General features: G+C 38.8%; 11 protein-coding genes across 11 annotated transcripts; 6 read left to right on the top strand and 5 right to left on the bottom strand.

The window, feature by feature from the left end:
* Positions 1-1,026: 1,026 nt before the first annotated feature.
* Positions 1,027-1,996, top strand: RO3G_14033 (uncharacterized protein; the record flags this gene model as incomplete). The annotated part of the gene is made up of 2 exons (XM_067668617.1): positions 1,027-1,124; positions 1,186-1,996. The coding sequence occupies 2 exons, from the start codon at positions 1,027-1,029 to the stop codon at positions 1,994-1,996; spliced, it is 909 nt and encodes a 302-aa protein (XP_067524718.1).
* Positions 1,997-2,600: 604 nt separating this feature from the next.
* On the top strand, positions 2,601-4,144 carry RO3G_14032 (uncharacterized protein; the record flags this gene model as incomplete). The annotated part of the gene is made up of 3 exons (XM_067668616.1): positions 2,601-2,627; positions 2,679-3,917; positions 3,971-4,144. 3 exons carry the CDS (start codon positions 2,601-2,603, stop codon positions 4,142-4,144), a joined length of 1,440 nt encoding a protein of 479 aa, XP_067524717.1.
* A 546-nt stretch (positions 4,145-4,690) lies between these two features.
* Positions 4,691-5,635, bottom strand: RO3G_14031 (uncharacterized protein; the record flags this gene model as incomplete). Its single annotated transcript, XM_067668615.1, has 4 exons — positions 4,691-4,732; positions 4,859-5,091; positions 5,260-5,294; positions 5,457-5,635. 4 exons carry the CDS (start codon positions 5,633-5,635, stop codon positions 4,691-4,693), a joined length of 489 nt encoding a protein of 162 aa, XP_067524716.1.
* A 1,511-nt stretch (positions 5,636-7,146) lies between these two features.
* On the top strand, positions 7,147-8,242 carry RO3G_14030 (uncharacterized protein; the record flags this gene model as incomplete). The annotated part of the gene is made up of 2 exons (XM_067668614.1): positions 7,147-7,616; positions 7,669-8,242. 2 exons carry the CDS (start codon positions 7,147-7,149, stop codon positions 8,240-8,242), a joined length of 1,044 nt encoding a protein of 347 aa, XP_067524715.1.
* A 698-nt stretch (positions 8,243-8,940) lies between these two features.
* Positions 8,941-9,694, bottom strand: RO3G_14029 (ER membrane protein SH3; the record flags this gene model as incomplete). Its single annotated transcript, XM_067668613.1, has 5 exons — positions 8,941-9,140; positions 9,192-9,239; positions 9,293-9,434; positions 9,488-9,571; positions 9,623-9,694. The coding sequence occupies 5 exons, from the start codon at positions 9,692-9,694 to the stop codon at positions 8,941-8,943; spliced, it is 546 nt and encodes a 181-aa protein (XP_067524714.1).
* Positions 9,695-10,787: 1,093 nt separating this feature from the next.
* Positions 10,788-14,376, top strand: RO3G_14028 (uncharacterized protein; the record flags this gene model as incomplete). The annotated part of the gene is made up of 7 exons (XM_067668612.1): positions 10,788-11,050; positions 11,231-11,727; positions 11,833-11,898; positions 12,081-12,851; positions 12,904-13,166; positions 13,217-14,215; positions 14,272-14,376. 7 exons carry the CDS (start codon positions 10,788-10,790, stop codon positions 14,374-14,376), a joined length of 2,964 nt encoding a protein of 987 aa, XP_067524713.1.
* A 452-nt stretch (positions 14,377-14,828) lies between these two features.
* Positions 14,829-15,406, top strand: RO3G_14027 (uncharacterized protein; the record flags this gene model as incomplete). Its single annotated transcript, XM_067668611.1, has 2 exons — positions 14,829-15,331; positions 15,400-15,406. The coding sequence occupies 2 exons, from the start codon at positions 14,829-14,831 to the stop codon at positions 15,404-15,406; spliced, it is 510 nt and encodes a 169-aa protein (XP_067524712.1).
* A 304-nt stretch (positions 15,407-15,710) lies between these two features.
* Positions 15,711-16,955, bottom strand: RO3G_14026 (uncharacterized protein; the record flags this gene model as incomplete). The annotated part of the gene is made up of 1 exon (XM_067668610.1): positions 15,711-16,955. One exon carries the CDS (start codon positions 16,953-16,955, stop codon positions 15,711-15,713), a length of 1,245 nt encoding a protein of 414 aa, XP_067524711.1.
* A 700-nt stretch (positions 16,956-17,655) lies between these two features.
* RO3G_14025 (uncharacterized protein) lies at positions 17,656-20,281 on the bottom strand (the record flags this gene model as incomplete). Its single annotated transcript, XM_067668609.1, has 6 exons — positions 17,656-18,245; positions 18,453-18,644; positions 18,822-19,009; positions 19,099-19,691; positions 19,751-19,864; positions 19,934-20,281. The coding sequence occupies 6 exons, from the start codon at positions 20,279-20,281 to the stop codon at positions 17,656-17,658; spliced, it is 2,025 nt and encodes a 674-aa protein (XP_067524710.1).
* Positions 20,282-20,463: 182 nt separating this feature from the next.
* Positions 20,464-21,773, bottom strand: RO3G_14024 (uncharacterized protein; the record flags this gene model as incomplete). Its single annotated transcript, XM_067668608.1, has 2 exons — positions 20,464-21,387; positions 21,444-21,773. 2 exons carry the CDS (start codon positions 21,771-21,773, stop codon positions 20,464-20,466), a joined length of 1,254 nt encoding a protein of 417 aa, XP_067524709.1.
* A 1,816-nt stretch (positions 21,774-23,589) lies between these two features.
* Positions 23,590-26,138, top strand: RO3G_14023 (uncharacterized protein; the record flags this gene model as incomplete). The annotated part of the gene is made up of 3 exons (XM_067668607.1): positions 23,590-23,850; positions 23,916-25,995; positions 26,053-26,138. The coding sequence occupies 3 exons, from the start codon at positions 23,590-23,592 to the stop codon at positions 26,136-26,138; spliced, it is 2,427 nt and encodes an 808-aa protein (XP_067524708.1).
* Positions 26,139-26,648: the final 510 nt, after the last annotated feature.

Below are 26,648 nucleotides of genomic sequence, written 5' to 3'. Positions count from 1 at the left end.
AGAACTCTTTTGTTTTCATTGTTCCTTTCAGTTACTCTTTGAACTATCTGTGCGGGATCAACAAAGTTTTCGTCCAGTCCTTCACACAAGACGCTAATACGTGAGCTAATCTTTGTCAAAAAGAACTTTTTCTTGGGTTCCGTCTGCATATAAAGTTCAAGTGAGTTTAAGAAGTACATATAAAATTAAAAGTTGAATATACCTCTATTTATGACATACATGCTTAAAAAGGAAAAGATGGTTTAAATAAAACATGAAATGCTGTTCGCGTTTTGTAGTTTTTTTAAAGGGGAAGGCGACGCGAATGTATTCTCCGCTAAGCGGAGACTCAATTGAGTAAGCATTACTGCTGTGTCAATCTTCATTGTCTGTTGTAAATGTACAATAGACAAGGGTAAAAGCTGTAAGCTCTTTTTGCTAAAGCTACACTAGATTGGCAAGCCACAGATTATTAAAGACAAATCATTCATGGCAATAATCAGTGGTTACCATTGTATTAGGACACTCAAACGATTAAAGTAACAACGACTGTTTCTAATACACACAATTAAATTATATCAAACAAATCATAATCAGCAAGAGGTCTCGGATCTATTTACTTGGGCTCTAAAAAGAATAGACTTTATAAGAATGCCCCTCATTTGGCTGAATTCGATCGTTGTGGCCTCTGTCTCTTTACAAAAAGATACATGAACGGTCCTCTCTCCCATGTGAAGCAAATGATGTATTCGCACAGGAAAGAAAAAAAGTTTGATCGATTGAGGTTCCAACAAAAGATTGATGAAAGCTGTTACATCATGAAAAGTAGCATGGGTTTTCTATCAAAGATTTCCCTTCTACCAAGAATGATTGCATAGGTTCTACCTTTCACATAGGAGAGAGAAAAAAAAAAGAGAGACAAAAAATGCAAACATCAAAACCCGTTCTTTTTTCTTTGCTTTTAATTTCTATAAAATGTGCTTTCCTACATTCACAACTTTAGGTTCGTTGTTTTTGCTTTTTGGCTTCATCCTTGAGTTGTTTATCATGATCGGTCAGCTATCCAATAGGGTGTTCTTGACTGATCTCTTTTTTGGATCCGCATGGAATACTGGACAGAGCACACGGTATAACTTTGCTTTATGGTAAGAGAAAAAGAAGGAAGAGGAGGATTGAATAACGTTTGTTTTTCTTGAATACAAATAGGAATTACTGTTCAGGTGATTTAAGTGGCAACATCAACAGCTGTGCTCATCCAACACCTGCCTTCAACTGGGCAACCACGCCAGACCTTTCGAACATGCTCCAGGCTCAAGCCAGCAGCGGCATGGTGAATAACCTGTTTATGGCCATGTTTGTTTTATTCTTCATTGCCTGTTGTTGGAGCTTTTTGATCTGGCTGGCCAGCATTCCCATCTGCTGTTTCAAACGCCGTGTTTTTGGCCTCTCCATGGCCATCCTGGTGCTCATCAATTTCTTTGTGCTCCTGGTCGCCTTGATCTTGGCCCTTGTCTTGGTCCTGTCGGGTGTCAAGCGTGTGGCGGCGAATGCAGGGTGGGGTGCTCATGCGGGTCATCTGCTCTGGATCACGATCGGGGCTGTCATCTCGCTCTTGCTCTCTTCCATTTTCTATTCTTGTGCCCTCGCGGGCGGTCGCGGCAAGAGAAGAAGAGTGAATCCGGATAACGAAGACAAGGGCGATTATAGCCAGTATTATGGCGGTTACCTTCCTCATAATCCGAACCAACCTCTTTATGCAACCGATCAAGGATACACAGCCGATCAAGGATACACAACCAGTCAATCAGCCCAACCCGATCCCGTGTCTCAGCAGTACTATCAAACAACAGCAGCAGAACCATCTGCAGGACAGCAAGGTTTATCCACCGACATGGGTCAACATGGCATGACTTCAACGCACTCCGACGGTGCCAAAGTTCATCAAACCCATAACGATCCAGCTGCTGCTCCTTATGGTTATCAGACACCTACACTTCAAAATACAACCTTGCCTTAATGAAAACTAATTTATTTTGTAATTTATATTCTATAAAATAATCGCTTGCTTAATTCATGTCTCTGTGTCACTCTTTCACAGAACCTTTGTCCTACCGGGACTGTCACATTTCAGGGTCTTTTTCAGACCAAAAAAAAATATTTTTGACAACTGTTTTCTTTTCTTTTCCCAATGTCTGCACAACAAAAATTGGATCGTTTAACAAAGTGGCTTGATGATAACAACATCAAATGGGACAAGGATGCATTGTCTATCAAAGAACAGGATGGTTCATTTGGTATCTTTGCATTGAAGGACATGAAGAAAAGTGATACCAGTAAGCATAAGCCCCCCGAACCTGTTCTCACGTTTCTTACATGATAATAACCTAGTCGTAAAGATTCCTAAAGAAGTTATTTTATCCACAAAGACTTGTGGTATTGCCAACATTTTAGATGAAGCCAACTTGGAAGGAGGATGTCCTCTTGCTTTAGCTGTGTTGTATGAAATTGCACAAAAAGAAGACTCACCTTGGTACGGATACCTGCAAGCACTCCCAGATCAAGGTGAAGACCTTCCTATGTTTTGGGAAGAGGAAGAAAAGGAATGGTTCAGAGGGACCGAGATGGAATCTCCGGTGTATAACGATTTTGTAAGTCTGGTATGACGAGCTACCTTTTTTTTTTTAAACGGTTCGATATAGAATGATCTCGAAGACGATTATCATGAATTGATTGAACCCTTATTGGAAGCGTATCCTTATATCTTTAAGCGCAAAGACGAAGAGGATCCATATTCATTTGATAAATTTGTGAAGGCATCCACGTTGATCTCTTCTCGTGCATTTGAAGTGGATGCTTTTCATGAGACTGCTCTTGTTCCATTTGCTGATCTGTTCAACCATCGAGGACAAGGCGAACACGTTCATTTTGAAACTGAATTCCAAGTATGTGAAGCGTGTGGCGTCCTCGAATTTTGTGAACACCAATATTTTAACTATCTTGAAGAGAATGATGATGAAAAGGAAGAAGGTGAAGAAGGCGAGTGGGAAGATGAGGAAGACGTGGAGGAAGGAGATGAAGAAGAGCCGGACACTGAACTTCCTGATTTGGAAGAATTGGAACAAAAGAACGTCGACTTTTGGGACAAGGAAGAAGAGGATGAAGAGAAGGATTGTTGTGATATGGTGCTTGACCGAGATGTTCAAAAGGGTAAAGAGATTTTCAACACGTATGGAGATCACCCTAATATTGCCTTATTGAGCAAATATGGCTTTTGCTATGACAACAACAAGAATGACTATGTGTCGATCGGTGAAAATTCTATTGTCGACTGCTGTCTTGCAATCACCCTCGAGATTCTGAAGGCAAAACATCCCAAGGCATCCAAAGAAGAATTGGAGATGATGGCTGTTGAAGAAACCCGTCCACGATGGGAATTGTTTTTGAGACACGAACACATCTTGTGCCCAACTCAAGGAGATGATCTAGAGGAAGGACCGGATGACTTTGAGGATGGCTGTGAAGAGGACTGTTGTGGAGGAGGAGACCATGACCATGATCATGAAGGAGAAGGTCATGAACATGCCCATGACGAAGACGGAGGCTGCTGTGGTGGAGAAGAAGACGAAGAAGAGGAGGGCCCATCTCGTCCTTATTTCATTAATTCTGAAGGCTTGTTTGAAGACAAAGTCATGTGCTTGCTCCACATCATGTTTGTGAGCGAAGCAAAGCTCAAGAAATTCACAGAGAATATTGATAATGCTTTGGAATACTTTGACGAATTAGCTAATAGTCAGGGTCAGGTAACGAAATCGTTGCTTGACGTGAAGCGTAAGGTCTATCAGGCATGTCATGCACTGGCAGACTTTAGACGTATGGAATATTTTGATGATGATGGTGAATGGAAGTCTGTTGAGAAAGATATTGAAGAACGAAAAGAGGTAAAAAGATACGACTTTGGTTGCACTTGTTCTAATCTTGTTTTAAACCATAGATTCCTGAAGGATCAAGAAAGTATTACGCAATGACCTTGCGTATCAGTGAAAAGAAAATCATCGATAAAGCTGTCAAATACTATGATGAAATGGTCAAAGGATGTTCTGTTCCTTCAGCTGCCTCATCAAGCAGCAACAAAAAGCAAAAAAGACCAAACAGATCAAGAAAATAAGGCTGGAAAACATCACTTTTTTCTTTCACAAATCTATAGGACCCCTCCTTTCCTTCACAGCCTTGTAATTTATTTTTATTAGATATTAAACAAATTGTTTTATAATGTGTATATAAATGGAAAGAGAGAGAGAAAGAGAAAGAATGGTTTGCTTTCAAATCAAAATGGTTTTTTGTTGACCCAATTATCAAACATGGCCAGAGCGACCTCGGGCTGATAGTAAGGTACTTCGTGTCCTGCTTCGTACACACGAACAAAGGCTAATCTGTTTGTCATCTGTATCTGACCGACCTCTTTGTTTTGATAATTCCAGGATCTCAATGTTTGTGCAGTGAAAAGGCCAGCTTCATCGTGTGTTAAATTGAGTGTGAGAGCATAATTACCGTACTATAGGATTTGGTTACTTTTTTTTTTTTTTTTTTTTTTTTTTTTTTTTTTTTTTTTTTTTTTTTTTTTTTTTTTTGCAAATGTGGATTGAAGCTTTCTCGTTTTACCCAATTACACAAATAGTCTGCATCGCCAACATAATTTAGAAATCTGATTCCACTATTTAATACTGATTCGATAGCAGTACTTGATTGTCTTGCGCTATAAACAATTAATGATGGTGCGAATACTCTTTGAACGTTTCTAACCTTTCTCCTGTGGATGAAATGGCTATATACTAAACAAACGATGAGAATAGAAAGCAATCTGTCAGACATGTCAACTTACAGGAGCATCCGCGCACTCTTCAAACACCATGTCAGCAGCACCAATCTTTCTCTTCATGTCAGGCTGATTTAATAGATTGATAAAATCTTGAGGAGGTTCAACCACATCCTCTGCTTTTCTGACGTCGTAATAACTACGTTTAGAAAGCGCAAACACACCATCAATATTGTTTGTACAATAATTATCAGCACGAACACAGCTGAGTGCGTTATCCTTTTCATAACATTTTTTCACTATAAAAAATAAGAATCGATCGTCCTCTTGGTTCTGTAGTTTACCTAAACTGGAGCAAGTTACATATGCCTTTTTCATTCGATCACAAGCACGTTGAGAAAGTAGGTTCCCATCTAAAATTAGCCTGTTAAGATGTTTCATTTCTAATGATCATTCTGTTCAATTACAAGAAGAGTTACAAGCCATGGTTGAGCCATACTGACTAGATATAATGAATAAAGAGTCAAGGATATAGATGCTTTTTGCTTACAATTGAATCAAAGGGTTGATCCATCCGTTTCCGATTCCAATCGATTCAAGCGGTATCTTCAACACTTCTTGTTTATTCCTTTTGACGATATAATCTGAATAAACAGGAATATACCTTCCAGCAAATGATTCTCCAAACAGATGAAATGGAAGTTGACTATATTGAGGAAATGCTTCATAAAATAATTGAATAGCATCGTAAAACAATTGTGGATTTCTTGCTATATTCATTTTTGCACCATAAGAGAATCCAGCGCCTACAGGCTGATGTACAGTAAAGAACATGAACGACATGATTTTTTTTTGTATTTTTTTTTATCTCACCTGGTCTAGAAAAAGCATATTAGAAACCAGTGTCCAGCTGTGGGGATTGTAATCGATGTTTGTCGTGTTTCTCGCCACCCTGCAAGGTCCGTTTTCTTGCCAAAGTCCTCTGTAAAGAAAGAATGAGATGTTTGTTTTGGATATAATTTGTTATGTACATCATGCTTGAGCAACCTGGACCCCCATTTAACCAAACCGTCAGTGGTTTTGAAGCCGGTTCGGTTTTACTTTCAAAAAACCAGAAATAATAATGAACGTCTTGACCGAGATCCAGGTAACCAGAGTACTTGAATTATTATTAAAAAAAAAAAAAAAAAAAAGTCAGCCTTACTTGCTGTAAACCTGAATCACATAGCGTAGGTCGAACAAATCGAACAGAATAATCTTTATGCTTCAAACTAGTGAAGGTTTGATAATTGGCCAAGGAGTCGCTAGGGTGATTCACTGCAGAAGGTGCGGTAGAAAGTGTCTTTTGATCTACGTTCAATCGAAATTTTGCGTAAACACGCACAAGATTGAAAAAGAGGAGAATAATTCCTGAGAAATGCATTGATATAAAAGGAGAAAGAGATCGAAAGAAAGGGGATGGAGAAGAAAGGGTAATTATGTTGAAAGTATCCTTGGTTACGATGGAAATAAGAAGAATGATGGCTTGCATACTTTATTCAACTCTTTTTTTTTTTTTTTTTTTCTTCCTAATCGACGACCTTTGAATAGAACTTTAGAGAAGTTCTGGAATTTAAAGAAAGGTCAAAGCGGGATATTTAATGATGGCCAGTGCAACTCCTGAATTCAGAGAGGGAAAACAAGCTTGGGCTTTAGTCAGTGGGAAGCCCTAAACGCTCGAATGCCACAGATGGCATGCTTAATTTGCTAGATGATGCAAATAGAAAGAGAGGGTCTGCATACAATTGAATAACAATTAAGTGTTTTATGTTGAAGAAAAGAGGGGGGAACACTGTATGCGTTCATGGATGATATCATGCAAATGCTACAAAAAAAAAAGTGAGCTTTGTTGGCTTGTGTAACAAACCCTGTCATTGATGTTAATGAAACAATAAGGTGTCGCAATATGACGCATGGTAATAGAAATACAAACCAATTGATTTCTAGTGACAAAAGCCATAGTGGATTGAATCAATGGGTCAACAAACTAGAGTCTATCAATTGAAAGGGTCATCACCATTCCTTTTTATGCTCATTTTTAATACTTTTTTTTTAAGTGACCAAAATAGAAATCCTGACGTCAAGCAAGTTACTCTCATCGGAGCAAAGGCAGAGACAGCATCAATAAAAGAACAGAAAGCACAAACAATCTGCTGTTAAAGTCAAATCATCATCTTTTTTTTTTTCTATTTTTTTTTTTTTTTTCCCATTCTTGATCAATGATCCATCAAAACACAACGCATGACCCTCCAAGAGGAACAAACCATTTAGCACAGACTCGAAGTCGATCGTTTGAACATCCAAGAGCTGAATACATGTCCAACGGGGACCCTGCACCACCCGAGAGCCATGCCCACTTCTCTTCCAATCTTGATGATATGCCCAACACGATACCTCGACCCAACACCAATCGATCTCATACAACCGGTCAAATTAAACCTAGGCCTCGAATGACAAGTGCCGCCACCTCGTTCATGTCTCCAGAGAACAGAAGAAGCATGGTTCGAAACATCTCTTCCTTCTCCTTGTACAGTAACTTTGCTGGTGAACATCTCGATGACCGAACGCCTCATGGCCGGTTTAATTTCGCTAGTATGAGTGAAGAGAAGCGAAACAGTATTCAGTCTCAACGTTCTTCTTTAAAGCTGAAAATTGAAGAATCATCGGTCGGTGTTGAGTCACCTTCTGAAATAGAAGAGGAAGGACCCAAGGCTTCGGTTGGAAAAGCGATGTTTATGTTCTTGAAGGCCTTTATCGGTTCTGGTGTGCTCTTTTTACCCAAGGCGTAAGTACACAGAAAGGGGAGTCTTTGGTGCGTGATGCTGATGTCTTTCTAGATTTCAAAATGGTGGGCTGGCCTTGTCCAATGTGCTCATTGTTGTCATTGCCTTGATCTGTTTGCTAGCCTTCCAAAGGCTGGTGAATACACAGCTGATCGTAGGGGGATCTTATGGTGACATCGGCGGCATGTTATACAGTCGCTGGCTTCGTTATCTCGTCCTCTTCTTTATTGTCATTTCTCAAATCGGCTTTGTTTGCTCCTATTTTATTTTTGTTTCCGGCAATCTGGTGAACGCAGTCAACGTGCTTTCGAGCTGCACGGCCAATATTGCCGAGGAATATTACATTTGGTTTCCTCTGATCGTCTTGATCCCATTCTCACTCGTCCGGCATCTCGCCCGACTGTCCTTTGCTGTGATTCTTGCTGACGTTCTCATCTTGTTTGGCTTGGTCTGTGTGATTTATTTTTCTGCTGATCAGTTGAATCACGCAGGCGTAGGGCCAAACATTGCTGCAGTGAATCCTGAAAATTTTGCACTCATGATTGGTACTGCCACCTTTTCTTTTGAAGGCATAGGTTTAAGTAAGGAAACAATTCTTAAAAAAAAAGATGGACAAATAACCTGTTGATGTTAGTTATCCCGATTGTTGAGTCTATGGAACGTCCTGACAAGTTTCCTTTTGTCCTTACACTAGGCATGCTCATTGTCACTGTGATCTATATCTTGATCGGCACCTTGTCTTATCTTGCCTATGGTGACACAATCCAAGCTGCCGTCATTTATAATTTCCCGCAAGACAATAAGCTCACGATTGCGGTCGAATTACTTTATTCTCTGGCCATCTGCTTGACGGCCCCCTTTATGCTTTTTCCTGCTCTAAAGATCATTGAGAACGGAATCTTTGGTAAGTTCAAGTCGGGTCGAAGCAGTAGGCCTGTCAAATGGTCCAAGAATGTGTATCGAGTGATCATATCCACTGCTTGTGCTGCTATCGCATTCGGGGTGGGCGGGGATAACCTAGATAAGTTTGTGTCTTTAGTTGGTTCAGTGGCCTGTGTACCACTTTGTTTTATCTTTCCAGGCATGTTTCACTGGAAGGTGTCAAAGAAATGGCCAGATAAATTAATCGATGGCTTTTTGACCATCTTTGGCATTGGCATCATGGTTTACACACTCTATGTCACCATCAGTTCCTTTGTTCATCCACATTCCACTGGACAATCACTAGCCCCTTATTGTCCTTTATAATTATTGTAAATAATACGCGTGTGTAAAATAAAATTGTTTTTTTTATATAGTCAATAATACACTTCTTTTTATTACATATTAATTTGTCTTTTTTGTGTCTGTTTTCTTTGTAGCAGCTAATTCAGCATTATCTGCTCTCTTTGTAAGAACATAGTACGTGATTTGTAAACCGATGATACCCGTGATAGCCAAGACGATGATGAAGTGAGCGGCTGCGATATTCTTTAGGTTTGTAATAATTTCCTTTTCATCAGTAGTTTCAGATATGGCCATCATTCCTTTTCAAAATGTCTCAGTTTACATCAACCCAATCTGTTTTCTATTCCTACCTGGTCTAACAGAAGAAGCATAAGTAGAGATAGCAAACAACATTAAAACTATACAAAAAAAGTAAGTCTTTTTTTTGGAAAAGAACCTATTTTATTTTTACCCAAAGAAGCTCCATCAAATAAGATATTTCCATCTGTCATGTTTGCCAAACCAGCAGCGAATCCAACAGCAGCGATCATTAAATTGGCAAAAGGAATATACTTGATAATGTTGGGAACATTTAATTGATTTGTGTAATACAACTATAAAGCAGTCAATCAACTTTTCTTTTTTCACAAACCCATTTATTTCTTACTGTAGCTCTAGAAACAGCAGTAGGATGTTCTGATAAGTTGGCCCACAAAAAGTAATAGTCAAAAGACCAATCTGACCAAAAAGTCTTTAAGGATTTAGTTGATGAAAACAAGTCGACTTTTTTTTAAATATTTACCCCGTAAGCAAAGAAACAAGAACAAAGGATTAAGACAACCTTTATATACTGCATCTGATCTCTAGCTGACATGATTAAAAAAAAATTTAAAGTAAAGAAAAAAAAAAAAAAAAAAAAAAAAAAAGCGACAATGATGATTGGGGTTTTCTTTGCGCGATAGTTGGATATGATTGGCTCAAAAGCTCAAGAATAAATTTTCAGATAAGATTTATTTTTTATGCAAAATTAGAGTGACTTGTGCGATAAAATAAATAGGTTCAAATAAGGAATTTACTCTGATTTTAGTAAAGAAAACAATAGGCATGTGAACGACTCTAATTAAAATACATAATAATCAGAGTCATAGGATAATAAAATAAACAATACTGTCGTACTGATGTGAATTGAATAAAAACAGTTTAGAAAACAAAAGTTTGTTTTTTTGTATTTGTTGATTATTCAATCGGGTTGTGTAATTCGTAGATGACCTTGTTTTATAAAATATGAATTCAATAAATAAAACAATTTATTTCAGTCGTATTCCAGTGAGAAAAAAAAACCTGGTAAAGACATAAAAGAACAAATGACCCTGACACAATTTGATATAAAAGGCAATCGTTCAAAGATTATTCAACTTGTCACCCCTTTGGCTGATATAAATTAGATTTGAAGGGGGGGAAGAGGGGGGGGGAAATAGCAAAAAGGTTGAAACAATTCATAAAATCAAAGGGCAAGGAGTCAAAGGAGAAGGGGAAACTATCGGGTGACAATGGCCTTGTCAGAGCTGGGTTAGAAATCTCTATCCACCAATCCTATTTCATTGATGTACGCCGATGTATTATATGAAACTCAATTCCATGTAGCTCAAGTTACACTACTTTTTACTTTGGTTTGTTTTGAACCTTATCTTTATTTATCACAGTTTAGAAAGAGAGAGAGAGAGAGGGGCAGATCATTGAATCGGAGGATTTTTGCAGTTAGGATGATAGAGTAAATGGTGTATTATTTTTTAAAAGAAAATATTATTATTGTTTTCAATAAACTTTAATTTGTTTTTGTTTTGGCGATTAAGATATGTTACGTGATTAAAACAATCAGGGGATTGACCAACATTATAAATACGACGTGGATCATTGATGATTTTTTCTCTCTCTTTTTTTTTTTTTTTTTTTCTTTTTTATAGAAAATGTTGGAAATAACGGATACGAAGCGATTGCCTCGGAACGCTGCAGCCCCTATACCCTTTCCATCACCAACAAGAGGATTTTATGATGGTACATCGTCTTATGTTGAAGGCTCACTACCCATTCCGTCCCCTTCTGTTTACAGTGAGATCGATGTGGTATTAGATGATGGCACACTTCAAAAAAGAACAGTGTCGCTATCCACTTTACCTGAAGATGATGAACTGATCCACCCAGACGATCCTACAGCGGTCGATGACGAAAGGTACGGATGAATGATGATGTCTATTCTAATTTTTATTAACGACCAGCACACATTCAAAAGTCAGGAGATCGCTCATATGCCATTGTTAAGTGGACAAAAAAAGAAATCGTATTCAAGTATAGCCAACAGTGAAGAATCATCCACTTCGAACGAAGACAGTGATCATTATTCAGACAATAGCACCCGAAACCCTTTTAGGGCAAGGTCAACAGGTGGATATAAGCCACTGTCGTCCAGTGCGAATCATCCAGCCACAGATAAGAAACTCATGACCTTGTTCTCCTTTATCAAGCGCCCTTTACAGTTAACACCTCAACAGAAACTTGTCTTGAAATGCAGTTTTGCTTACATCTTGGGCTGTCTGTTTACATTTGTGCCTAAATTGAATGCCTTGATTGGGAATAATCGTGTTTCGAGTCATCTGGTGGCCACGGCTACCGTCTTTTTCAATCCTGCGAAATCCTTAGGTGGCATGGTCGAGGCCTCACTTTACGGTTGGGGATACACTCTCTTTGCAGTCACAGTCTGTCTTGGATCCATGGTGACCACCGACTTTTTTGTCGATCGTCATCTCACTCTGCTTGCTCACACTCTTTCCTTGGGATTTTGGCTTGCTGGTGCAACCTTTGTGGTTGCCTTTTTAAAAGCACATTGGAATAAGCCTCCTGTTGCAACCGGTAAGAAAAAAAAAATGCGGTTCGAAAAAAGAAGGTGACGGCTGACACTCTCACAAGCTTCCAGTTTGTGTTTTATTATTATATTTATTATTGTTGTTCGAGAAGGATCTGCGAATAAAGGAGATTTTGACACAACCAGGATTGAACAAATCACATTTGCTGTAGCCACCGGTACACTCATCACCGTCTCTTGCTGTATCTTGTTCTGGCCGGTCTCTGCAAGCAAAAAATTAAGGCAAGTGAGGATGATCCAGCCAGTCTGTTTCTAACGTCAAACAACAGAAAAGATCTTGAAGCGACCCTCATGTCGTACAAAGTTCTCTTGAAACTGTTGACCAAAACATTTCTATTAGATGATGATTTGCCCGAATTCACTGCTAACAAGTCCCTCCAGACCGCCATCGAATCCCATCGATCCAGTTTTACCTCCCTTCAGAAATCACTACAAGAAGCAAAATTAGAAGTCATCTGGAACGGAGAAATGCGTGGATGCACTCTCGAGTACGATGCGGTTGTCAAGAGCATGCAGCGGCTGGCTCAGTCCGTGGGTGGATTGAAAAGTAGCTGTGGTCTTCAATTCGAGTGGATGAAGAAGACAAAAAAGAAGGATGGTTGGAACATCAAGGTCGACAGGCACAGACAGAAATTGCAGAATGAGTTCAAAAAGGAAAGACAGGAAGAGACGGAGAGTAAGGGAGAACAGGATGGGGCACTGACAGAGTTCATCCGTACGATTCGTCAGCCTCTCAAATCGCTTGCTTACACTTGCAAACAAACCTTGCTCCACCTCCAGATCGAATTCTCGGATAATCCAAGGACAGGACCCAGCGATGAAACACTCAAAGCGAACCTTGTCAAAGCGATCGCTCTGTTTGAAGTATCACAAAGACAGGCTGTTCAAAGGCTGAATAGACACCGGCGACACCATCCAAGTGAGGATGATAGTTATATTCCAAAAGACGATGCTTTCTTGGTTTATTTTTTCGTATTCAATTTGATGGAGTTTGCAAGAGAATTGATTTCTTTAGTAGAATCTGTCCAGACTCTCTCTTTAGCCAAGGAAAAAAGACGTGGGGTGGTCTTGTGGATCATGGACGTTTTGACCCAAAGAAAGGGTGAGACAGGTAAGATGGTGTATCCTTTGGCACAACAAACATCGATTGATGGTTTGATTAGATGACGGAACGGTCAAGCTAAAGACACCGCAGTTTGTGCCCAACGAACGCCACAAGATCAACACGTTGCACACACCCGTACCCAAAACAAAATGGAGACGGATCGTGTTACGTGCCTGGAGGGCATTTTCCTTGTTCAAATTACAAAAAATTCGCTATGCTGTCAAGGCGACCATCGCTGCCGTCCTTTTGGCCACCCCTGCCTTTCTGCCATCGACCGGCCCCTGGTTTCGTCAGTGGCGGATGGAGTGGGCACTGATCACGGTAGGTTGAGATAGGAAAAGAAGAGAGGGAGAATTAACGTTTGAAATTAGTTGATGGTCGTCATGACACCTACTGTAGGAGGAACGAATCTGGTGGCTATCTATCGTATATTCTCAACCATGCTGGGTTGCTTCGTAGCCATGTTTCTCTACCTCCTGTTTCCCGATAACATGTATCCCCTCATCCTCTGTACTTGGCTCTTTTCCATCCCCAACTTTTGGATGATTCTCCATCACAAACACGGCAAGTTTGGTCAATTCACATTATTGGCCTATAACCTGGTCATGTTGAACAAGTACAATGACAGAGACGCACACCAAGTCGAAGTCACCTGGCTCGCCCTCACCCGATGTCTCTCTATCCTGGTCGGCGTCATCTTTGGTCTGTTTGTCACGGCCTACGTCTGGCCCTATGAAGCCCGGGTGGAGTTAAGAAAGGGCGTGTCTGACTTACTTTTACGACTGGCTTGGCTGTATCAAAAGCTCGTTGCGGTCTACTCTGAGAGGCATCCAGTCCGGTCGACAAAATGGGAACAGGCAGAGGTCAAAGAACAGCGTTTACAGACCGCACAGGCCTTCTTGGACTCTGAGCTCCACCTGCAGCGCACCTTGCTTGAGCTTCAGGGCCTCTTGGCCCAGACGCCCAATGAGCCTCGTCTCAAGGGAGCCTTTCCGGTCGACATGTACAAGAAAATACTGTCCTCGTGTCAAAACATCACAGACAAGTTCTCTTCCCTACGAACGGTCATTTTGAAGGATGCCTGGTTTGAAGAGGTACAGCAAGACTTTATTATGCCAGTGAGTCAGGAACGAAGAGAGGTCGTAGGAAACGTCTTGCTCTATTTCTATATCTTGGCCTCTGCCATGCGTCTCAAAACGCCTCTGCCGCCTTACTTGCCACCTGCCAGAGAAGCTTGGAAATCGCTCATCTTGCGCTTGCGAAAACTACCTGTTGTTCAGTCAAAGCAAGTCTTGGAAAAAGACCATGTCTACTTGTTTTATTATGCGTACGTGACTGTACTGGAAGACATCATTCGCGAATTAGACGAGGTAAGTCTTAGGTGTCCTTTAGAGCGAACGATGAACCCTGTCTTACTTTAAATTAGCTCGGCAAGAACCTGACCTTATTGTTTGGTGCGATCGTACCTGAAAAACAATGGGACGCTTTGTTTGTCGGTTGGGATATCGAACAAAATAGACAAGTGGATTAGCAAGAGAATAAATATTAAAAAAAATGTATGCATATCATCACTTCATTTCTACAAATAAAACAATCAATCATATTTATCTCATTAATGGTCTTGCGGTCAACAAGTAAGGAAGAGGTATTGATGAACTCTTTCTCTTTTAGAATGGCAAGATGAACCATTCACATCTACTTTTGTTGTTGTTGTTGTCAAAAGCATGCAGTCTTGCATGGATGATATTGAATATTTATAATTAGGAATAGTGTTCGGGGATTGAACATAGAAACGTGTGAAAACGAGCAAAATTTCTCTTAATCTGTCTTTTATCTTGTAAATTTCGGAAAGAATGACAGAGGCACTTGTTAGCTTGCCAAGGTTTTCTAAATTATCATCAAGAGTCTGGAGAGTTCTTGGTTTAAATCCAGGAAAATTCACTTTACAAGGTGCTTGATTCTTATTTCCCTACCAAAAAAAAAATGAACGCTAACAAACATGATGCCATCCTTATCGTAGGTACCAATACTTATATTTTGGGAACAGGGCCTAAAAAAATATTGATTGATTGTGGAGAGGGTGTAAGAGAATACTTGCCTTGTCTTGAAGAATCCCTCAAGAACACTCAATCTGATGCCTACATAGCTGATATCATCATCAGTCACGGCCACCGAGATCACTGGGGTGGTCTGGGTGATATCTTGTCTTCCTTGACTCTGAACCCTTCAAAATCCATTCGGGTTCACAAGTACCCCCTGCCCTCTGATGGTTCTATCGAACATATGAATCACTTTCCAAAGGATATCCAGGTTCTTGAACTAAAAGATAATCAGGTATTCAAGGCAGACGATGTGACACTCAAGGTGATCTATACACCAGGTCATACCAAAGATCATTGTACATTTTGGCTGGAAGAAGAACAGAGCTTGTTCACGGCTGATTGTGTTCTCGGACAAGGAACGGCTGTATTCGATGACTTGCATGAGTACATAGCGGGTCTTGAAAATCTCGTGAGTTTGCAGCCGACCAGACTCTATCCTGGACACGGGCCAGTGATTGAGAATGGAGTAGACAAACTAAGAGAATATATCCAACACCGTCTCCAAAGAGAGCATCAGATCATACAATTATTCAACACTCAACAAAGCTGGACTCCCATGGAGATTGTCAAGGTTCTCTACAAAGACTATCCCGAATCACTTCACATCCCAGCCGCAAACAGTGTCATTTTGCACCTTCATAAACTGAAAAAGGACTCAAAGGTTAAGACCTCTAAAGAAAAGGAAAGTTTTCCAGCCCGCTTAAATTCAACATGGCATTGGGCTGATCCACATGATTCGCAGTCATAATAAAACACTTGTTTATTATTGATATTTTAACATGTACACATGAGATCTATCCTTGGCTGCACAACTCCATATCAAAGATTTGAACCTGGCCTTGGTTTTCTTGCTGTTGCTTCCTTCTACAATCGACTCATTCCACTGACCCAAGAACTTGACAGGCACACCATGCATCACTTTCTGCAGTACTTTCCCGGTCTTCATGTCCATGATTTCGACCGTGGCTGATCCAAAGCCGACGGCATACCACTGATTGGTATCGACGTCTAATTGTATAAATTCAACATGAGTCGGAGATTCAGACCAGCAGAAAACTTGAGTAGAGTACAGACTACCCGTGATGTCAATAATAAAGCTTTGCTTGGATAATGTAGCAAAGAAGAGTTGAGGGGCGGAAGCAGAGGGTAAAGCAACAGGATCTGGAGGAGCAGAGGTGGGTAAGGTAGTGATGACGGTAGCATAAGAAGGAGGAATCGAGTATTCTGTAGTGAGAGTCGTAGGTGGGAGATTGTCTGGATAAAATGGAAGCTGCAAGATAGAAGTCCACTGAATTGGCGGTACACTAACACTGGCCGGCAATGTAGGGTAAAGCATACTGTTTTCATTCAATGCTGGATTAGCTTCTTTGGTTGGTATGGAGACGGGTGAATTAGGTGATACAAGTTGGTGTTCGTATTGCTCTCGAATCCAAGTCGATTCATAGATTCTTCTCAAAGTAGGATCGATATTGATCGTCTGCACTTTACAATCTCGAAGTTCAATGGATGTAGCATCAGAAGTAAATACGGTGATGATGTGTCTAAGTGTATTTCTATCATCCGCAAAAGAAATGGATTTGGCTTCAGCTGGTATCCAAAACACTTTAAATCGATAAAAGTGCCTTAGTGGATGATCTCGCCTTCTTTGCCAAAGCACTATTTTATCCCGGTGAAGAATGGCTACGAACAGATAGGCACTTGTTTGATAGGACTGGATGTCTAGAGCCTCCTTCGAATCAGATAATTTATAATAAAATTCTTGTGGTATCAACTTGTCGCACACATAATAAGGCTTTGTAAGAGCAGGTTGATCCACCACAAAGCATGATTGTTTATCCACCGGCATCTTCTCTTTTTGTTTCTTTGCCAATCTTTCCTTAAAGGCTAAACCAAGTCCATTGATGGCAGACACCGGCACCTCTTCCTCCTCCTCTCCATCCAGTGTTGTATTCATTGCTGACTTTGAAGCAACCTGTTGCCAATCCTTGAGAGAGGGCACATCAAACATTTTATCACGTCTAGTCGACCAGTCGAGTGAAAGAACACTATAGATGAGCCTTAGGATGGCATCATAAGAGTAGCATCTTACTGGTTTGCTCTTGTCTGCCAACATCAATATGATTCGACAAGACTCAATCACACGTATTTGTCTAATTCGAGTCCACATGATGATATGGGGTTTAGCAGCCTTATCCGCTAAATCGACCAACTGGATTCCTTCGCGATAAGCAAGTAATAAAAATCGGTCTTCAAGCACACAACTACACTCATAGGGTGTAGAATACCAACTATCAGAACTGGATGTTACTATCTTGAGTTGAAGTGCAGCTATTGGGCTTGGCTACATCAAAGGGGAAAAAGGGTACGTTTAAAGTTAGTCCAAACGGTTTCTTTCTTATTCTTGGTATTTACCTCGACAGGTTCCGGGCTTGTTTGCTGCTGCTCAGCTAAATGAGTATGTTGAAGATGACCAGCCAAAGAGTTGAAACCATCAAACTCTGTTGAATAAGGTGGTGGCGCTGCAGTTAAGTCCAAATTAAGGGAGCTATTGGGTTGCGGTATATTCAAACAAATATCATTTGGCATAGTACTTCTTATTTAAGAAAAAGAAAGAAAGGAAAAAAGCAAAATGGGCATTTGGCGGACTCCTGATGTCCGCGCCTGTTTAATTTTTATGTTACATGTAACTATTTTTATTTTCTTCTATTTTAATTCCATCTACTAGGCTTCCTCTGCTTTTGCTGCTGTTGTGAGTTTGATACAGTATGCAAATCACCCGATTTTTGAAAGTTTATCATCACATTTGCAGAACCTTGCTGATGTCCTAAATTGTATCCTATACCTGATGTTGTTCTCGGTACAATTGGCACATCATTCGCATTACTGCGACCTCCTCTTCCTCTACGACCTCTTCCTCGACCTCCACCACCTCTTCTTCTTCCTGCTCTAGCGTCCCTAAATCGTGGATTCTTCATCGCCAGATTCAGTAATTCAGAAGATACAGTTTGACCTGATGCTTCTAAATGGCGTACTAGTTCACCAGCAAATCGTTCTTCTTTTTGAGTAATAAGTGTGTAGGCTGTACCTTTTTCTCCTGCTCGACCTGTACGACCCACACGATGTGTATGAGAATCGATATCACGAGCAATGTCGTAATTGATGACTGTCTTTACAGTCTTGATATCAAGACCTCTTGCTGCAACATCTGTGGCAATCAAGATGTTGACTTTGCTCTGTTTAAAGTCCCTGAGCACCTTTTCTCTTTCAAACTGTTGCAAATCACCATGTAAAGCCCCGCCTATAATAGTCCAATGAGTTATATCCTAAAAGGTGATCATCAATCGGATTTCTCTCTTTCTCTTTACATTGATAATGGTTTTGTTGAATGTTTGATGACAAAAGATCCACCGCATCTTTTCTGCTCACAAATATAATCACGCTGCCCTCTAGAAATAAGCCAAAAATCAGATACATGTGACCTACAATACGCGTAACATCTCATTACCAACACAAAATCCTGCCAATCTTCGCATAAGCCAGTCCCACTTCCATGTATCATCATCCAACACCTCAACAATTTGTGTGATATCTTCATTCGCTTGGCCAGTCGTACCCACGTTAATTCGAATTGGGTCTGAAGTAACACTACGTGCTAAGCGTTCTATAAGCTTTTGAAAGGTTGCACTGAAAAGCAAAGCTTGGAACGTAGTAGATCAATGTGAGCGTGAAACTTTTTTTGTTTTTGTATGGTTAGGTTTTAATGAACATACTTTGTCTATCAGGTCTAACGTTATCGCAGACTGATCTTACTTGAGGTTCTATATTCAATTAAATCGTTAGCGTCATGTCTTGATTAAAAAAATGGATATTTTACCAAAACCAAGATCAAACATGCGGTCTGCTTCGTCCAGTACAAGATAACTGACACGTCTCAGGTTGGTGGCTTTCATCTTGATCATGTCAATCAAACGACCTGGTGTAGCTACTAGTATCTCAACTGTTCCACTGCGAAGATCTTTGAATTGTTCCAGTTTGGATGCACCACCGTATACAGCTGCTACCCTATTTTTTATAAAATAATAGTTCAATAAAATTGTCATCTCCTTTTATCTGCTGTATTTTTTTTTTCTTTTCTTTTCATTTATTTTTACTTCAAACCATAAGCTTTAGCAAATTTTCTTGTTTCTTGGTAAATCTGTATAGCCAATTCACGAGTAGGTGCCAAGATGAGTCCAATAGGGCCATCACCTTTCACAAGTTCTGGTTGATCCATGATGTGGATTAACATGGGCAACACAAAAGCAGCCGTCTTTCCTGACCCTGTTTTTGCAATACCAATCACATCGCGACCACTGAGAGCTGCAGGTATAGCTTGTCGCTGAATAGCTGACGGTTCTGTGTATCCTGCTTTAATAATCGTGTTCATCAAGTCCTCGTCAAATCCAAAGTGAGCAAATGAAATGCATGGCTTAGGAATATTGTATCCTGATACACGTAAGCCCATCTCCTGAAGAAGCGCTTTTACGCGTTCATCATCCAATGCTGCAATATCTTGGTGCTCTTCATAAAAGTTCTTTTCAATAGGCAAGTATTCAATTGTGCCGTGGTCGACTCGAGATAAAGGTTCAATTTCCTTCTTGACGGGTGCTGAAGAGCTGTTATCTTCATCTGAATCGTACATTTGTTTATCGAGACGATCTATTTCTGCTGCTGCAGCATAAACTTCATCATCTGAATTGGCATTCTTTTTGTTTTCAAAAAAATAAAATTAAAACAAAATAACTTGCACATGTATGCAATTACCTCATCAATTTCTGGCAATGGTTGATTGTTGACTCCAACAGTGATGCCCTTTTTCTTCATGTGACGTACATAACTTTCAAGATCGTCTTCTTCTTCAATGTCATCTCTTCGAATCTTTATAAAGAATAAGTTTATTTTTCTTTTTCTTTTTTTTTTTGCAGTTGAACTTGAGCTTCCAATTACCTTTGGTTCTGATTTTTCACTTTTCGCCTTTTCACTTATGTCAGCCATGAAGGCATCCAAAGGATCTTCTTCATCCTCTGATTTGTTTTCCTCTTCTTTTCTTGAGAGTGGAGCTAATACAAATTGATATGAAAAACATGCTTTTTGAAGGAGAGAGAATTTCATACCAAGACCTGCACTTGCAAACAATTCATCTTCATCTTCAATTGGTTTCAACTTCTTATTTGAACCTTCCACAACTTCTTCTGTCTTTCTTTTTCCTTCCACGGGCTCTTCCTCTTGTTTAGGTGTATTTTTTTTACTAGGAAATCCAAAAGTGAATTTTTTTGGTTTATTTTGTTGATTCATTTTTTGTTTAATAGAAAAAAAAAAAGTAAGTGACTTTTCAAAGTGCATAAATTTATAAACAAGCTTTTTTTATTTATTTATTTGTTACAAAATGGAAAAATATGGATGAGGATTATATAGAAACACTATTAAAAGTGCTAATGAGGAAATATGAAAAAAGAAAAAGAGATGGGTTGTTGATTTTATAATTCATCTTTAGCAGGCTTCTTGGCTGCTTCAGCTTCAACAGCTTCTTCAACTGCATCTTCAAGAGCATCAAGGATTTCTTCCTCCTTAGCCTCTTCCAAATCTTGATCATCTTTCTTTGCATCTTTCTCAACTTCCTCTGTCTTTGCCTCGCTTTCAGCCTTAATCTTTTCATCATAAGCCTTCTTGGCTTCCTCTTCCTTTTCATAAATAGCTGCACTTTCATTGCGATACTTTTCGGCTTCCTCAAGGTCATCCGTGATGAGGATGTTGTCAAATATAGTGCCAGATTTTACTTGCCAGACATCAAGACCAATATTACCAAACTCATAAGCATAGATTTCATTATCGACCTTGTAATCAGGATTGTCAATCAATGGGTGTTCCCACTCTCCCTTATAAAGAGGGTTAGGAATCTTCTTAGGTGTCCAGGGCCCTTTATAGTCAGGGTTAGAAATGGAAGGAGCTTCCCAATCACCGTCCATGTCATCGTCCCAGTCTTCAGGTTTCTTAGCATTAGGGTCTGGAATAAATTCGGGAATATCATCATAGCCTTCAGGCTTCACATCCTCTGGGTCGTCAATCTCAGATTCATCTACCCAATCAACAGGCTTAGAGGCTTGAGGGTCCTTGATTTGCTTAGGAGGTAAAAAGTCCCAGTCTTCTAAAAGTGATCCAGAGGCCTTCTTGTCAGCATCAATCAAGATTTCATAGGTTTGATCAGGTTTAATCACAAGAGTGTAAGTGTGACTCAAGGTATCCTTGGGAGCTGAGATGCTCTTCTTCAAGTCATAATTGGTACCGTTATAGCTTAAAATAGCGTGTACCATCGCCTTAGGACCACAGAAATCAGGGCCAAACATGATGTTGTAGGCAGAATCTCCATTGAAGGTTTTGGGGTCAAAGTCAGTATTGAAAAACTAAAAGTACAGTTGTTATAAAAGAATTCGACCTTTTCTCTTTCTGCTTGCTTTACCTTAAAGTAGCTTCCACCACAATCAATGTCTTGTTCGTTCTTTACGTCAAATTGAATAACAAGATTCTTGTCCTTATTGGAGAACGACTTTGTCTTTGAAGAAATGGCATAAAAGCGATAATCTTCGGTAGTTCTTAAACCGTTCGCAGCTTTTTCATCAGCAAACCATTTACCAGGAGCGACCTCAAGCTTACCAAGGTCTTCACGGTAAGTAGAGAGTGTCCAACGGTCCTTCCAACCTTCACCGTCAGAGAAAGTTTCATGAAAGAAAACTTCAGCAGAGGCAAGAGCAGCAAGACCTAAGATAGCAGTGATGGTAGGGATCTTCATATTATTTTGTGCAAGTTGAAGAAGAAGGAAAGAAAAAAATAAAAAAAAATAAAATTTCTGGAAACTTTTAACCAAAAAGAATGAAAAGGGAAAATAAGCCAATAATGCAAAAAAAAACTTAAATTCAGTGATGGCAAAAAATCATTGGACAAAAAATGCTGTGTACCTAATAATACTAAATATAGACAGTACTGTAGTGCTCACTTTGATGCGACGCACGTCCCCTATCCGTTTATCTGATCGGACTTGCTGCTCAATGAGAAAAGAGGGACCCTACGTGTCAATTAAAAACTGGATTATACCTGGGAATGTTATCCTTCTTCTGGAAACATTTATGAATATAATTCCTCATGTCCTAAACAAATTTACATTTCGCTTTATATTATTACAGAAATATCCTTTCTTAGTATATTCCTTCTTTGGTAAACGTTTCCTCAATTGAAGGCTCCTTTTTTCTCCCAAAAAAAAAAAAAAAAAAAGTATTCAGCAGCAATACAAGATGTATATTCCGAGAAAAGAAAACCTGAGTATAAGTAGAAATATTCGTTCATAGTTTATTAATTCTTTTGTGCGATTATACCTAGCCTCACATTCATATTTTACTATGCATATGCTGCAGAGAAAGGTATGCAATCGTACTCTGGACTAATCGATCAAGATTCAACTTCCATGATATTGTTATAATAATTTAGCTATTAAAGATCTTGCAAATTTACTGAATTTTTCTTTCTATTGTTTTTAAGTATACCTTAAATTTTCAGAGCTAGTTGAATTAAATCATTTATCATAAATTAATTTAGTACATTACATCTGTATATATGCATGTATGCCAAAATTCAGGTTATGAGACGTAAAAACTAAATTTGAACCAACTGGATAGATTCTTACATATCAAACGGTACAGGTATCTATAATTCAGAAGACTCATCTAGTCATAAATAATATACAAAAAATAATATTGTACCATTAATTGCTGTAAGATTCTTCTATAATTAGCTCAGAGGATAAAGCAAGTGAATTACTCCATTATCTTACCTTTTTCATAGGTTAACACTTTCCATGTTTCTCTTTCATGCTTAGATGCGTAGCTACAAGTAATATTATAGTAATGCTATCTATTGACTCTAGGCAGCAAGTAACAAACAAAAGAAAAGAAGAAGAAAAAGGGCTTGACCCATCTAAATACCAGCAAACTACTTAATAATCATCTTTTTACAAACAACAAATCTTTTAGTCTATTTAGTATATCTTTTTATAACTCCTTGACAGGTTGCTTTGTAATTGGGTCGATCTATAAAGCAATCATCAGATTTACTACTTATATTTGTGAGCTACCCTTTTCAATAACCCCCTCACCCATTGCCATAAGCAACAGACGACTTGGCCGCTTTGATAACAGCATAACCAATAGTAGTGATACTCGACAAAGAAAAGAAGGCACATTAACTGGCTGCTTTACTGTCTGTAGTACCAAGATATTCAGCTTTAGCACTAGAACATAGTATGTGATAACTTGGATGAAAGTCATTGATGAATGTTAAGAGTGACAAATGAACTGTAGCTATAACACCATGGTATGTATATTTATTTTGCTTTTATTTTTATCTTAAAATTAAAAAATTTCAATGTTTTCCCTATGAACTTGAATAAAACCTGTTTGGGCAAAACGTTGGTAGTTTTTTTCATCAAAATAAAGGGCAGCTGTCAAATTAATATGCATTTATCCTTTTTAGTGGCTTAGCTAAGCAAAATGTTGATAATTTTCAAAGGAAAAAAAAAAAAAAAGTACAACGCTTTTATTCAGATTTAACTTTCAATGGCAGTAAAGAGAAAGAACAATAACAATTCTGCATCCCCAAAAAAGAAGGCAAACAACAACAAAAATCCCAGTAAAAAGGCTTCAATTGAATACGAAGATTTAGGGAATATTGATAACTGGGACTGGACAGAATCAGCAGGCACATCCGATGCTTTTTTGACCGACGATGTTGGAGGATTTCTTTGTTTGGAAGAAATCAGTGATGTGGAAGTAGAGTATGAGGGTGATGAAACAACTGGAAAAGTAGCTAAATTCAAGGTAAAAAAGAAATCTTTCATAGCTTGGTCGAAATCCCTGTTGCTTAAATTTTTAAAATATGTTAGAGAGTAAAGAAAGATCGTAAAGTAGGAAAAAAAGCTAACCCCACAGCACCATTAAGCGTTGAGGAAACAAGTAAATACTACGATGTTGACACATTTGATGAAGAGTTAGCTGTCAAGGAGACTGATAATAATACGAAATCATCCGAAAAAGAAGGAAACGAAAGTATTGAACAGCAAGAAGATCAGCAGCATGAAGAAGAAGGAGAAGCAAATGTAGACAGTATTACAGAACAAGAGGAAAAAGCTGAACCTGCAAAAAAGACCAAAAAACAAAAATTGTTGGAGAAGAAGAAGAAAGATCTCGAAAAGTTAATGGCACAAGTTAAAAAACTTGAAGAAACAGTAGAAGACGATGTTAATGACGAGAATGAAGAGGATCCAAAAGATCAAAAGAAGCAAAAGATTGAAAAAAAGAAGGCTGAAAAAAAGCAAACACCAGAACCTAAAAAGCGACCCACTATAGATGATGTCGATCAAAGTGTTGATGTATCTGCATGGAAGGATTTTGAATTAGCTCAACCTATTGTCAATGCTTTAAAATACCACAAATTCAGCTCACCCACACCTATTCAAGAAAAGACACTTCCTTTGGCTTTGCAAGGTCGTGATATTGTCGGTTCAGCTGAGACTGGTTCTGGTAAAACCCTGGCCTTTGGTATTCCCATTGTCCAATATCTTGCTACTCATGAAAAAGAAGATCTTTCTGGGTTAATCTTGACCCCTACTCGTGAATTGGCGATTCAAGTGAAGGACCATATTGCAAATGTAGCTTTGTTTACTGATATCAGATGTGTGGCCATTGTAGGTGGTATGTCTGCTCAAAAGCAAGAAAGATTATTAAAAGGAAAACCGGATATTATTGTTGCTACACCTGGTCGTCTTTGGGAACTCTTCTCAGGTAACCAAGAATATATGGATATGTTGAAGCGTATCAAGTTTCTTGTATTGGATGAAGCAGATCGTATGCTTGAAAAGGGTCACTTTGAGGAATTAACCAACATTTTAAACACACTTTCTACAAAGAGACAAACAACAACAGACTGGCCTGAAGAGATTGGCCAAGGAAACAGAAAGATCTTGCCTCAAGACCTTGGTGTTCATCAAACCTTTATCTATACAGCTACTCTCAGCAAAGATATTCGTTTTAATGTTAAGGCCAAGAAGAGAAAGGCCACAGCTCAACCTACGGGCACAATGGATGATTTGTTGAGCCGTATTGAATTTGCTGATCAAGAACCAGCTTTGATTGATATGACCTCAGAAAACATTGTCGCCTCTCGTTTATTGGAAGCCAAAATTGATTGTTTACAGAACGAAAAGGATGTCTATGTTTACTATTTCGTTACACGTTATCCTGGACGTACAATCATCTTTGTCAATTCAATTGATGCCATCCGTCGACTTGTTCCTGTATTCAAGCTGCTGAATGTTGAGGTTTTGGGACTTCATGCACAAATGCAACAAAAGCAACGTTTAAAAAATTTAGATCGATTCAAGGCTAATGATAAGGCAGTCTTGGTAGCCTCCGATGTAGCAGCTCGTGGTTTAGATATTCCTTCAGTTGAACATGTCATTCACTATCAATTACCACGATCAGGTGAAATCTATGTCCACCGAAGTGGTCGTACTGCTCGTGCAAATCGTGATGGTATCTCGTTGTTGCTATGTGGACCCGAAGAAACAAAGATATATCAAAAATTGTGCCAAACTTTAAGAAAGAATGAAGAATATCCACTTTTCCCTGTGGATTTGAACATTTTGAGATCCATGAAGGAGCGTGTTGAGTTGGCAAGAGAAATTGATACCATTCATCACAGAGAATCCAAACAAACTCATGAAGAAAACTGGATGCGTAACTTGGCAAAAGAAATGGATGTTGACTTTGATGAAGACATGATGCAAGGAAAAGGTCATCAAAAATCAGAAAAGGAACTTCAAAAAGAAAGAGCCAGAGCTGCTGGTTTAAAGAATAAATTGAATCAATTACTGCAGAAGTCTATATTGCCTGCTGGTGTATCCAGAAAATTCTTGGCAGGTGGCCTTGTTTCGGACTTGATAGAAAGATTAATGGAAAATAAAGGTAAAAAAGAGCTTTCATTAAATCCATCTGAACCCCAAAACTTATATTATTCTTCAGATAAAACGCTTCTTCCCGCATCAACAAATACAAAGGCAGTAGAGGATTTACATTCAGCCAAAAAGCGAAAGCTGAACAAAAAATAAAGCATAGAGGAACATCCTTTTTTTTTTAAGTATATTAATATATAAGTTTAACATGTAAATTTTGCTGATATAACGCGGCTGATAAGTATTGTTTAAATATTCATCGTTTTCAAGAAAAAAGTAATTGATCCCTTAAAACGATGAACATTTTTTGGTCATCAACGAATATATTTTAAGCAAAAACAAATTGTCATATAAGACAAGAGCTATTATCGTGATTATCAGCTAACCTCAATATATTATATATTTTAACTTGTTTATATTTTGCATTCGTAAGCTATCCTTATGTTTTTAATATAAACATCACTTTGTTCATAATTAGCGGTCTTTTCTTTATAAAATACAGGTAGACATAACATTTTTTTTTTCTTGAAATGCAATTATGTATCAATACGATCCTTGTATTTTTATTCTATTCTTTTTCACCTTTCGGGGTAACGTGTCCTATGAGAAATATGTTGATTTAAAAAAAATGTGTTTACAATAAATACGAAAATACAGTACGTTTTT

This window comes from Rhizopus delemar, genomic scaffold (genome assembly GCF_000149305.1).
Source record: "Rhizopus delemar RA 99-880 supercont3.13 genomic scaffold, whole genome shotgun sequence".
Lineage (NCBI taxonomy): Eukaryota > Fungi > Mucoromycota > Mucoromycetes > Mucorales > Rhizopodaceae > Rhizopus > Rhizopus delemar.
This window is presented reverse-complemented; position numbering and strand designations above follow the sequence as displayed.